The sequence below is a fragment of the Babylonia areolata genome, chromosome 6, assembly GCF_041734735.1.
Source record: "Babylonia areolata isolate BAREFJ2019XMU chromosome 6, ASM4173473v1, whole genome shotgun sequence".
Taxonomy (NCBI): domain Eukaryota; kingdom Metazoa; phylum Mollusca; class Gastropoda; order Neogastropoda; family Buccinidae; genus Babylonia; species Babylonia areolata.
The window spans coordinates 50436306-50449661 of NC_134881.1; the positions used below are offsets into that span (position 1 = coordinate 50436306).

The window sequence follows — 13356 nt, forward strand, 5'->3', positions numbered from 1 at the left end:
CGGGCACCAAGTCCCTGCTGCATGGACTGAGTCCATATGGACTCCCCAGCCCAGGGAGGAGGCATCTGTGAAGAGTGCCACTTGAAGTGTTGATGGGGCTATGGGCACCCCCTATGGGCTCCCCAGCCCAGGGAGAAGGCGTCTGTGAAGAGTGCCACTTGAAGTGTAGATGGGGCTATGGGCACCCCCTGTGTCCGAAGAGGGGTGGTTATCCACTCTGATGTCACCTTGAGGAACCACTTGCCCAGACATATCTGGGTATCCCATGGTTGGGTTTTCTGGGACCACTGTAGCCTCAGTGCCCTCTGAAGAGGATGCTTGAGAACCCTGCCCAGGGGGATGAGGGGTGCCATGGACTCCATCATGCCCAGGAGAGATGAACATGTCCGTGCTGTTGCCCAGCAGGAACGGTGCAAGTGGCAGAGGAGGTCTGCCAGTCGGTCCCAGTGATCAGAGTCGGAGAAACTATCATGGACCGTGTGTCGAATCTCATCCCTAAGAAGTCGAAGGACTGACTTGGGGACAGATCGCATTTCTCCTGGTTCGTGAGGATGCCCAGTTGGGAGCAAAAGTCTAGAAGTTTAGACGTATGACTCTGGCACAGGGCCTGCTACTGGGCCAGAATGAGCCAGTCGTTCAGGTACACACAGAGACGAATGGATTCCGACCGGATGATGGACACCAATTCCCGCACCACCTTGGTAAACAGGAAAGGGGCAAAGGACAGACCAAATGGGAGGGCAGAGAACTGGAACACCTTGTCCCTCCACACAAACCTCAGGTACCAATGGGACGCCGGATGAATAAGGATATGAAAATAAGCATCTTTCTGATCGATAGAGGTAGCCCAATCGCCCTGTCGAATGGTCTCTCGAATCTGCAGCCTGTGTCCCCCTCCTGAATTTGATTTGGGGGAGAAATTTGCTGAGGGTGGACAAGTCCAAGACTGGTCTCCACCCTCCCGAGACCTTTGGAATCACGAACAACTGGCCGTAAAAACCGGGGCCGGGTCTGAGAGTTGAGATACCACCCCTATGAGGAGTAGGTGCGATATCTTTGTCTCTAAGATGCTCTCCTGCTCCACTGAGCCGGGCACATGAGGAGTGGGTCTGAGAGGGGGGCAACATGTACCCCGACTCTAGCACCGACACAATCCAGTCATTGAGTCCCAGAGCTCGCCAGTGATGTGCGTGCCGGGACAAGATTCCTACTTGGAGGGGCTGGACGACTGGCGGTGCTGAATCGGGGCCCAGTCATTAGGGGTGCTGCCTTCTAGCTTTGGGCATGGCCAGTCGGCTTGGACGGACATGAGGTGGTTTATTCCTCTGCCGTTTATTCTGTGCACGCCACTTTGACTTATGTGGCGTGGCATATGGAGGGGCCCTGGTGGCCGTCTCTTCAATGGCAGCGAACCCTGACGCCCCTGGAAGGTGTGGGCTAAATATGAAACCACCTCCCTGTTTGTTTCTGGCCTGTGGCTGACGAAATGGGGCGCATACTGGCCGAAGAGGTAGGGCTGCTGTGCCAGGATGGACCACAAGGCAGCCCTCTCCTCTAATGGAATGTTGGAGAGGTGGAGAATGGCATTACGCCGAGCCAGCACAGTATTGAAGTGAAGGCTGGTAACTGTGTCTGCGGCCGCTGTGAGACCAGAGGCTACCCTATTGCCAAAAGTGTTTAACCTCTGGTTGGTGAAGAGGCCCGGAGAGACAGAGGAAGGTGACCCCGTGTCCTGATTAACCAGATGCTGTTCCCACAGCTCATTGGCCCTGTGGAGGAAAGTGTCGAAAAAGGTATGAAAACCTCGAGGAGGCAGCGGCGGGCCAATCTGTCCCACTTTGTTAACATTTTAAAGGATAGATTTGCTGAAGTGGGGAAGGTGCTGCGCTGTGAGACCAACATCCTTTCCTGCGCGGAGGGCTCTGCTTCCCTGTAGGCAGGGTGGTCCTGTGTGTATAAGGACCACACCCCACCTTTGGAGAAGTCTTTAAGGAACTTGCTCGGGGGGAAGGCACGCAGGGCAGAGAGAGACTCCCTGCCTGGAGGAGGGATGGAAGCAGCACCCCAGACAGTGCAGGCTGGCTTATTAAGCCATTCCTGTGCCATTTCTGGCACTCTGAGTTGTCTGGTGGTTCTGGAGTTAAGAGTCACATTACCTAAGGAGGGCCAAGGGTGACAATGTAGCTTGAGGGACCGACTCAGCATGCGTGACCTGATTGGGGAGGGTCAGTTCGAGCTCAGCAAAGTCCAAGTTTGGTTCAGGCTGGTCCCTAGGGAGGCGCAGGCTCAATCTGTCACCCTTGGATGGGGGCGAACAGTGCTCATCCGCTTGGTGCGACACCTTCTCAGAGAAGGCATCCCTGGATGCAAGAGGGACCCATGAGTGCTGTGAGGGGGCAAACACCCACTCATGTCCCTGTAGGACCGAGGGCTGGGTGGGTGGAAACTGCAGGCTCCCCCAGGCTGAACGGGGTGACTTGGCAGCCGTCGGTTCTGACAAGGAGGCCGTTGTAAGCGTGGAGGTCACCTGTGGGGTGACAGAGGCCCAATTTGTGGACTGATTGGCAATACTGGCCGAGGAGCTACGACCTGACTGACAAGAAGTCAATCCCACTTGTCGAGGCTGTGTGTGTCACCCTGTGAGATGTGCTGGGTTGGACCCGGGGGGGAGAGGACGAGGGGTTGGCCCCTGGTACTCCTGCCAAGCCAGCGTGCACCATAGGTGCGCCCCAGTACGGGTAGAATGGGGGAAACCACCCGTGGGTGCCAGTCATCCTGTGACCCCACCCACAAGGGTCACTGGCGCCTTGACCTCCATGAAGGGAAAAACCTGGCCAAGTCGGAGGGAGGTCAGGTCTGATTTGGTTGTCAGTCCCACCAGAAGTCCGGCAGGCTGACTGCCTGGACCCGCCTGACACACACGGGCCTCCCCCAGCATGGGAGACCGGCCAGATAGTGGGAAGACCTGCAAAGCAGGTGGCTACGTGCCCCGAATCCTCTCCTGTGGGGAGATTGGGGTGGCTTGGCCCGGGGTGGGCAAAATAGAGGTCCCCCCCCGGAACCAGGACTTTCTCCCCCACAGACTGAGGTGGGGGAGGGGGCTCGGCAGTGGAGGGAGGAGGGGAAATAGCAATGGAGCTCCTGAGGGCCATCTCAGTGTGGGGACCGGGGTAACAGCCAGGCACGGCCTCCACTTGAGAGTTTGTGTCTAACCCTGAGTCCCCACCGCCAATAGAGGACTTGCCACTTCCCCATATTCCTGCCTCCCGCTGGGACAACTCGGGAGGCGACGCACGTACCCCTTCCCCCCCGTCACCTTCATGACCGTTTTAATGGGATGAGCATCGCCTCCACAATCAGCGTCCAAAGACGCATCGCCGCGGTCCCTATCAGGAGAAACCATGAGCTCCGGGCCTGGGAGTCTCTTGCCGAGTCTTGATCCCAGCATCATGGTTTCTGCTGTCATGGGATGACGTACGAGGCATGGTAACCGCGCTTAGGCACCCAGCGAAAAATCCGATCCCCAACAGAGAAAGGAAAGACAAGATCGACTGAGAGGCAGAGAAAAAATACGATTCTAGGGGGCAGAGTCGAATCGAGTACACAAAAGGTAAGAATACAGTAAAATCAAGCCACATGCAATGAAATAAGGTCAAATGAACACGCTTAATAGCCAAAAAAAGCGTTAGACGAGACAGAGCATAAACCTGACAAGATGGCATCGAGAGCCTTGGCCAAAGGAATGGTTCAGCATTTGAGGCTTTTAGAGGCGTTTGATTGGCTCAGCGTTTGTAACTTTCAGAGGCATTTGATTGGCTAAGAGCGAACCAGGCAAGACAGGTTGTCTTTTCACTGTTAGCGGCGGGAAATTTGGCCAAGCAGAGCAAACCGATAGGCCTAGTTTGCATCAGTTTGACATGGTACAGTATATGACACCAAATTGTTGATTTAGATGTTTGGTTTTGAAAAGGTATGATCATTCTCTGATTAAAATTTAATTACAGGATCTTTAATGTGCACAGTTAATTTTCTGCATGCACATAAACATGAAGAGGGTTCAGGCATTAGCAGGTTTGCACATGTGTTGACCTGGGTGATCTGAAAAATCTCCATCTTTAAGTTTAACCCACCAGGTGTGCTGAAACCTGGGGTCGAACTAAAAAACTCAGGCAACAATACAGTGCTCTAACCATTTCGCCACTGCAACTATCAGTCTATAATCATTTTGAATCATCTTGTCAGAAACGTTAGTTGGGTTTTTTTTAAATACATGAATACATTTCATTATAACAACACTGAATCAATAAAAACACTTTTGTCCTTTATCTCACCTGGTTAGTAACTTCTTGAACCATTCGTGGAAGATAAAAGTCTTCTGTTTCTCTTTCTCGCTTCCAAGCTGTGAACCAGCGAGTCTCACGATGGTTTCCATCATCACACAAAATCATCTTTGGACGAATCAGTATGATTTTCCTGGGAATGGAGGGTTAAAATCTCAGATTAAGTGTACCAATGAACAAATACAGTACATGTTAGTACTCATCAAGTATGTCCTCCTAATCCTTAAAATCATGCATTTTGAGAAATGCAGTCTGAAATGGGAACTAAAGCATGCTATGTTAAATATGCTGAAAAGAGAGAGAGAGAGAGAGAGAGAGAGAGTGAGTGTGTGTGTGTGTGCGCGCGTGTGTGCGCATGTGTCACTGTGTGCATGTGTGTGTGTGTGTGTGTGTGTGTGTGTGTGTGTGTGTGTGTGTGTGTGTGTGTGTGTGTGTATACATGTTTTAAATATGAAATTCTGTAAATTCTTAAGATGAATTGACTGGTCACCTTCTGTCCTTTCAAAATGTATTAACATATATATATATCCAAGCTGATATCATTATATACTGATACTCAGTCTGTATCCATATCTCATACATAATTTATAGAACCATACACACAGTGATACCATAACATGCATGCAAAATTATATACACAGCAAAAGTGCACTGCAGACAAACACATACAAACACATATCTCTCAGGACTTGTTTGACTTACTTGTTCAAAAATATGACTCTGCAGTTGTATGCCACATTCTTGTGCATCACTGGCCTGTTCAATAAATAACAGTAAGAAGAAACCTGTTGAATCAACAAACAATGGAGCTACAGGAACTCCTTATCTATTCATTAGTAACAGACGCATACATAGATCTACAAGTTGATATTTCTTCTGAATAAAATGGCTTTCGGTTACTTATAGGTAACTGTGAAATAGAAGAATGTGAGAGTCTCTGCTTGTCATAGGTTTTAATAACAGTAAATGAGTTTTAAATTTTTTTTTTCAAATCTGGAGCAAAAAAATGTTCTTACTGTGTCAGTGTGTTAAGGGTCTGAAAAAAATTATTTCAGTCTTCATGTCCATCTGAGACCTGCCCATACTACAAGAACATACTGTATGTGTATGTGTGAGAGAGAGAGAGGGGTCAGAGAAGGGGGAGGGAGAGAGAGACAGAGACAGACAGACAGAGAGAGAGAGAGAGAGAAGAAGCACACAGAGATAGAATGACAGAGAAAGACTGAGAGACAGACTGTGTGTTTGTGTCTGCTAAGCAGGTAATTATAATAGGCATGCCTAATGCCTTTCTGCGTACAGTATTTTACACTCAAACTCATTTCTATGACCATACATAAAAAATAATGAAAGGACAGATGTATATTAGGCAGGCCTCACTGAATGAGAAGGAAACTTACATTCCCACATCCACAATGATGTCTTGGCATGTTGGGTTTTTCATGATCTGAGTCAGCATCTCCCATGAGTGCAGGTATGTGTCACTCTCCAAGAAATGATCAGCACATCCATAGCCACTGATAGAGAAAGCCATTAATCATCACATGACAGTTTGTATGAGGATATTCATAAACTTTTCTTTTACTGATAGAGTTGTGTGTGTGTGTGTGTGTGTGCGAGCGCGCACACACACACACACATGCATGCATGTGTATCTCTGTGTGCGTGTATAAACTTATCGAGTGCACACATGTAACACACATACAAGATCTTCTGAACCAGTGGGAGGGTCTGTCACCAACATGACTGAATTTGTATCTCTCAATTAGTCAATATATTTTTTATTTTTCAGACTTTTATAATTTTTTAAGTGCGAGGCCTTGACAGATTAGTGTGTGCGGTGAGCAAAAAGTGGTTAGACATACTTAAATCACTGACATCAATGGATGTTACCAGTATTTTGGATCTGGACAGCACAATATCTACTAGTAGTAGTACCATGGCGTGGCCTATGAGTTGCCCCACTGACTAACTGGCAAAACCCAAAGATCTGTGCAGTTTCACAAAAGGTCTGGTGTCTGGTTCATTTAGCATATCATCATGAAAATTTGTATCACCGAGAAGAACATTCTGAACTGAACAGTGTTGCCAGACAAAAATGTAGTTCTTCAAGAAACTAATCAGTAAACAGCTTATCATTTCTTGAGAGATAAGAGGATGAAAGGAACAGTTAAGTTTTATTGTCTGCTTTATCCTTTTTACGGAGGGCATTAGACACAGATGAGTCATATCATCAACTTACCTTTTCTTAAGCATACATCAAACTGATCAATATTGTCAAAGGAAGTGAACAGACAAGGTGTACACAAACATACTTTAACGTTCTGAACCTTTCAAAGACAGCGAATGGGAACCATATGAATTCTCCCCTTAAGATAACCATTTTTGTGCCTGAAATGACTGCTGTTTCATCCCCTATGTACTCATCTGATATATCAGCAATGGCAACTCCATGTTAAATAAGTGATCTAGACTAGAGATACCATTTGCTATTATTGTGTTTCTCAATCTCAGTCCGAAAGAAGTCAGTCTGCTGACTTCACAAAGCTGCCCACGAAAATGATACCAAGAACAGGAAATAAGACGGCAAAATATAAATCCAACAGTAACTTATCATTGATTAATAAATGATAGAATAAACGCTTTTACCTTATGCTTCGAGAGGAATAAAAGGAAGGTTAAAATGCAGTTTATCAGTAGTCGTCTCAGCTGTGCCATAACCGAGGCACTGTCAGGCAAACCAGAACCTAATGGATAGTGCTTGTACAGTTGCCTTTACCTGGATCTAGAAAGAGATGCTAGCAACCAACCGCTGGTTAACTAATTTTATGATACAACATGATATGGAGGAAAATGAGTGATGGTAAACAAACAACTTTTCCATCCTAAAAATTACTTCACAAATATGGTTAATTAAAGTTCAAATAAAAAACCTTGTTTTTTTTTTAAGGAAAAAAAAGGGGTGGGATGGGCGGGTGGGAGGGAGGGGGTTGTGGCGTGGGTGGGGGGTGGTGGTAGATGGAGTTGGGATTGGAAGAAAGATTTAAAGTCTTGGAAGGTTGCAAATGGGGTAATTTGAATTGTTTGATGTTTAGGAGTGTACATATATTATATAGTGTGTGCATATTAATTTGAGCGCAAGCTGTCTGTGTTACAATATGAAATCTGGAAAAAAAAAGTAGGCCTGTTCCCTATCCCCCCGCTCCCTCCCCCTGTCTCGATCCATCCTCCCCCCACCCCCAAAAAAGTTACAATAAAATTGCATAATAAGTTAGATGCATCAAGCACAACAATAACAATATATACACTATATATTCCAATGACAACAACAACAAAAATCTCCCAGAGAGAAACATGTGTATGCTTGATATGACTGTAGTTTTGACCTGTGCACACTGCTCAGATATCTCATCAGTGGCAGTGAACCATCCCCCATGCTACAGAATTATACACCTTGTATAATTCTTTGGTGTTCTGACTCTCAACAGGAAAAATATTCACAATCCAAAGACTTCATACAGCTGCCCAAGAGGAATATTTACATTAAGGGGAACAATGGACAACAAAATATACTGTTAAAATGAAATACAAAAGTAACAAATAATCATACTTAAATATCAACAATATTTCTTTCTATCTATCTATCTGTCTATCTATCTATCCCTTCATCCTGAATCTTTTTCTCTCATCTCCCATAGCTATTCAAGCTATTTATATTTTCAATGATAATTAATTTCATCACGTTCACTAAGTATCACTGGGTCAGCTATGAGTATAACAATTCCTGTATCCACCTTTTCCCACCACAACTTACAAGTTTAGAGAATGAATTATGTTGACCTGAAGGGAAAAATATTCATTAAAGATAAAACTGATCCATTACCTGGAACCTGAAACTCTCAGTCTTACAGACTTTACTTTAGCAGTGGAGTTTTATCATATGACAACTTTCATTAATTTTGAAGGCAGTCAAACTGTTCTCCCCAAAGAATATTGTACAAAAACTAAAGCCATTTTCTTGAAATAGTAACCTTGAAGTTGAACGATGGTAAAAGTGAAAGAATATAGTACAAAAACTAAAGCCATTTTCTTGAGATAGTAACCTTGAAGTTGAACGATGGTAAAAGTGAAAGAATATAGTACAAAAACTAAAGCCATTTTCTTGAGATAGTAACCTTGAAGTTGAACGATGGTAAAAGTGAAAGAATATAGTACAAAAACTAAAGCCATTTTCTTGTGATTGTGACCTTGAAGTTGAACGATGGTAAAAGTGAAAAATAGTTATTTTTCAACAATCAGAAGACATATTCACTTATTCAAATGGTACGCAATGGGGTCCACAAAACATAAATTCACACTGTTCACAAATGAATGGACATAATACTAAAAATTATGCATCCATGTAAATATACACATGTAAAAACACATGACATATCCTGTCCCCCTGACCCCTCCACCTGCAACCTCCTCCCCTCCTCTCTCCTGGACCTCCTCCTCCCTCCTCCATATATACATTTTCCCCAAATTTGTATTTGCTGGAAAGAAGGATGCATGCAGGTTGCTCATGCTCTATTTCAATTAGTCTACTTTGGTATTGGCACTAAAGCGAGGTTTGTCCTTACCTGACTTCCAACTCTGGCCCACAGCGTAGTGTTGCACCTTTCTGTTTTGCAGCAGTAATGCCTACGCAAGGTAAAAACAAAAACAACAAAAACCAATATACCATTCAAATTTCAATTCAGAGTATAACATGTCAGTATAATAACATATCAGCTTTAGATCTTTTTTGTTTGTGGGCTGTGACTCGCATGTTAACTTATATATATACATGAATGGGCCTTTAAAAACTTTTTCATGTGTATGACCATTTCTACCCCCACCATGTAGACAGTCATACTCAGTTTTCAGGGGGGTGGGGTGGAAGTGTGTGTGTGGGGGGAGGGGCGCGGGGGGTGGTTGCATGCTAGTATGTTCTGTTTCCATAAAACAGCAAACGCTGACATGGATCGCAGGATCTTTAATGTGCGTATTTGATTTTCTGCATGCATAGTATACACAGGAACTGACGAAGGGGATTCAGGCACTAGCAGGTCTGCACATCTGTTGACCTGGGAGATCAGAAAAATCTCCACCCTTTACCCACCAGGCTTTGTGACTGGGATTTGAACCCAAGACTCTCAGTCTCAGATTGAAAGTTCAATGATCCACTTGGCTGTTGCGCCCATCCATACGCTTTTCAAATGGAAACCCTTTTTTAATACTGGGTCAAATGAGCAGGTATGAAAAACAGGTCCCAAGAAGGTGTGAAAGGCTTCTGCTTCTTGCTTTTGCTTCTTTAACTGGTTTTAGTGCTGCTGCTCATGCAAGTTCTCTGAAGAGGACTGTCCACCTTACTCAAGTTACTGGCAGACGGTTGTGCGAATAGAATGCTGGAGAACTCTGTACTTACATGGCTTATAGAGGCATGTCACATGATCAGTGCTCTTGAAGTTGATTAGCTCTCCCAAATTGTAAACAACAAACTTAAGGCGATCGTGAGAACCAACAGGCATCTTTTTTTTTTACTTTTTGCTTGATAATTTGGTTTTTGTATTGTGTTTATGATGGCACTTCATTGTACAGTGTCTGGTTGTAGCAATGCAGGCTATCAACTGAAGAACAGGACAGCATGTTTGCTGCTTTTGTCTATGCCGAACACCTTTGGTATATTGTTCGCAATTTCGCGATGCAAATGCGCAAGATCCAAGATGGCCATGGAACTGAAAGAAATTGCCAGATTTATAGTGATGTATGAGGAATTAAGGGGCAGCACATGCTCCATTTACCACTCAAGACAAGCCTAGTGGACTGATTTGAAAAGAAAGAAAACTGATGAAAATGGAAACAAAACAGGTAAATGATCTTCATCTTGATTTTGTTTCCAACTGACCTCCTATCGATTTACTGTGGAATGTTTCTTGGAAAATAATATGGTGAAATTTGTGAAAAAAACTCTCAGTTGTTTTATGTCCTGACAACTGGATTTAACCTCAGAACATGACATGATTGTTTATCAACTAAATACTGTTTGAAGTCAATTTTTAACCATGAAATTGAAAATAAAACTGGATGTACAATCTCTCCATGTTGCATATCTCAACTATTGAAGAATTCAGATTTGCATCCGTTCTTCTTCTTCTTCGTTTGTGGCTGCAACTCCCACTTTCACTTGTATATAATTATATATAATTATACACAAGTGGGCTTTTTCGTGTATAACCGTTTTTACCCCGCCATTCAGTAATCCCCATGATTTTATGTCATTTTTGTATACTTGTACACTTTAATTTCATTCAAAAAATTCATATTCACACCTTCTTTCATAAATTTATAAACCATAATCTCATACGAAGCAAAAAGCTTTTCACGTGTGGCCAAACATCTGGAACTTGTTTCTTTTGTCTTTCCAGTTTGCGTTTTGTGGAACCAACGGGAATTCCCGTATTTAACACTGTTCAAACCACATTATAAAACATCCATCATAAAGTGCTATAAATTCACCATTTCCGTTCTAAAATACAATCGAGGGTTGTGCAGAATTATATCTTAACGCCAACCTCCTACCCATGAAACCTAAAACTATGAGTTCAGACGATCATGCCGGATGAATACAACGGGACCCACATCAAACAAAACAAACCATTATGACGATACCTTGTCTGACCAGCCACGTGAACAAATTGTATTGAAAGATTCAACTACTTACTGTCAATTATTCTTCTTGCGTTTTCAGTGAAATCTAACGCCCATTGATTAAGCGAACAGGCAGCAATAATAACTTTCCTTCCCATGATCAATCCAAGCAGCTCTCCACAGGTCACGAAGTCATTAACAACATGGCGTGTTCAATTCAAAGATCTCCCTGCCAGCACACAAATACAAAAAGCTGGATTTGGTTTTCAACGAAACAATCCAGACTACGTACTTTTGTTCAACTCTGTAATCTTGAATTCACAGAAGCCAAAGTATATTTGTCGTATGATTTCGTAACCACGTAACCAAATGATAATACTGATTCATTGCGACTTGTGTTCTTTGGCTCTATGTTGTTGTTTTTTGGTTCACAAGATTTTACTTTTCCTTCAACTGATTTTACACAGCATGTTTCATTTCAGTTCTTGCAGTTCAGTTTCGCAAGGAAGCGTCACTGCGTTCGGACAAATCCAAAATATAATATGTGATAAGAAACTCCAGAGGACCAGCCGCCGTGACGAAGTGGTTAGCATCGGAACTGACAGCTGGGAGGACTGACGCGGGTTCGGACCCCAGCGGAGGTGGGCCGTTTTCCGAGTCGGCCCGCGGCCGGCTCCTACCCGCAGAGTTGAGTGTGCTATGGGCTTAAATGGGGAGACTGGGACCACACAGTCAAGTATCATCCACATCACGAATGCATCTTTGGTATGTTGCTCTAATTACCTGACCAACACTGCAAATGCCTTTTGACAGGAAGCGTAGAGTACAGCCTTGTCGTGTAGTCCAAAACCAAAATGGACCTCCATAGCAACATCATCATCGTCATCCTTCTCATCCTCTTCCTTCATCATCATCAATATAAACAAAACAGTCCCAAAGTCTCTCATGCCTTGCTCTCATGGTGACCTCAGCCGTTTCGACTGATACCCCTCCACATCCGTGCTTGGGGTGAGTCGTGTCAACGATGTCTCAAGTTCAGTGTAGCGCCTGGGCAGATTCATGGGGGGCTGTTGTTGAAGGGACGTGGTGGCGGTCTCCACTCAGTCTGGCTCTGCGACTAAGCCATTATTGTCGTTGGTAGGGGGCTTAGTAGGTGCAGTACGTTAAATCAGAACAGGCACCACTGAACACGTGGCCGCCGAAGCGACTCAGCAGCAGTGCAGGGTCTCCTCTGGTGTGTGGCCTCCTGGCGACCTAACATCGTTAGTTCCCTGCGGACGGACTGCCGACGGCGCTGGGAGTGTGACAGACGAAACTGGGTGTGGCTGTGTTTACTAGCCTGGGGACTCGGAATGAGCTGCGTGTGAGTAATGCCACTGAAACCGTGTGCAGATGACGGGGCAGCAAAACAGAAAAAAAAAGAAAAAGAAAAAGAAACTCTAGGGAGAGCTGGACAATACAAAATCTTAGAGAAGAAGCCCCCCTCAGCCATGTGTTTCGGCCCTTCAGTAACTCACTTACGGGCCGCACCCATGTCATGACTCCGCCGGCTAATTTTTTCCCTTTTTTTTTTTTCCAACCTGGTCTTCAGCAGGTTCGAACCCGCCGCGCCTTCAGCGTGGTCGCCACTTCAGGACTGAGTCACCTTTCTCAGTGGCTTACGTTTTAACCACTGGCTCAACGCCTAGTTTGAGTAGGGAAATTTCTCTCCACTGACCAGATCCAGCTGGAACTCTTTTCTGCTGCTTCTGCCATTGCCTTGAGATCCGGCCCTTGTTCTTTCTCTGCCAGAAATCGCCAGCTGTTCCATGTGGCTGTATAGCAGGCAGATGCGCTTACAAACCCTCGTGCACCAATCTCTATGGCGAGGACTTTGGGATGGAAGCCAGATTCTCTCAGGCTGCAGGATAGATTAGCATTCTTCTCGGTCTTGTAGATGTGGGCTTCCTCCATTCTGGTTTCGTATGGCACAGTGTGCTCAGTCAGAATCGCTTGTGTTTCGTTGCTTTGGAGTGGAGTACTATGCCCGGTCTCACGCCGCTCTTGCTGATGATTTCTGGGTGTTTCTTCTCCCCTGGTTGGTCAACTATGCGTTCCCAATCTTTGGCACCATCCAGCATTTAGACTTTTTTGCCTTCTGCAGAGAGGAACTTTACTGGAACTTGTGACTTCTGGTTGTGTGGGTGCTCATTGGGTAGTGCTCACCACGTGTGCAATTTCTTTTAGCACTTGGTTGTGCCTCCATGTATACCGTCCTTAGCTTCAGTTTGCGCCGCTTTATACATCACTAAAGTAGATGCTTGGTCGGACCAGCAGCGCGCGTAACCCAGCGCACTATGTCAGGGCT

The 13356-nt window shown here is 45.0% G+C and overlaps 1 protein-coding gene across 1 annotated transcript in view; it reads right to left on the minus strand.

Moving 5' to 3' along the window:
• Window positions 1-11239, minus strand: part of LOC143283550 (glutamine-dependent NAD(+) synthetase-like) — a 60503-nt gene extending 49264 nt beyond the window's left edge. Inside the window, exons 1-5 of the mRNA XM_076589795.1 lie at window positions 11083-11239; window positions 8960-9020; window positions 5738-5854; window positions 5043-5096; window positions 4332-4473 (exon numbers count right to left, since the gene is read on the minus strand). Coding sequence (XP_076445910.1) covers window positions 4332-4473; window positions 5043-5096; window positions 5738-5854; window positions 8960-9020; window positions 11083-11167 — 459 coding nt within the window. The 5' untranslated portion in view covers window positions 11168-11239. The remainder of the gene's footprint in view (window positions 1-4331; window positions 4474-5042; window positions 5097-5737; window positions 5855-8959; window positions 9021-11082) is intronic.
• Window positions 11240-13356: the final 2117 nt, after the last annotated feature.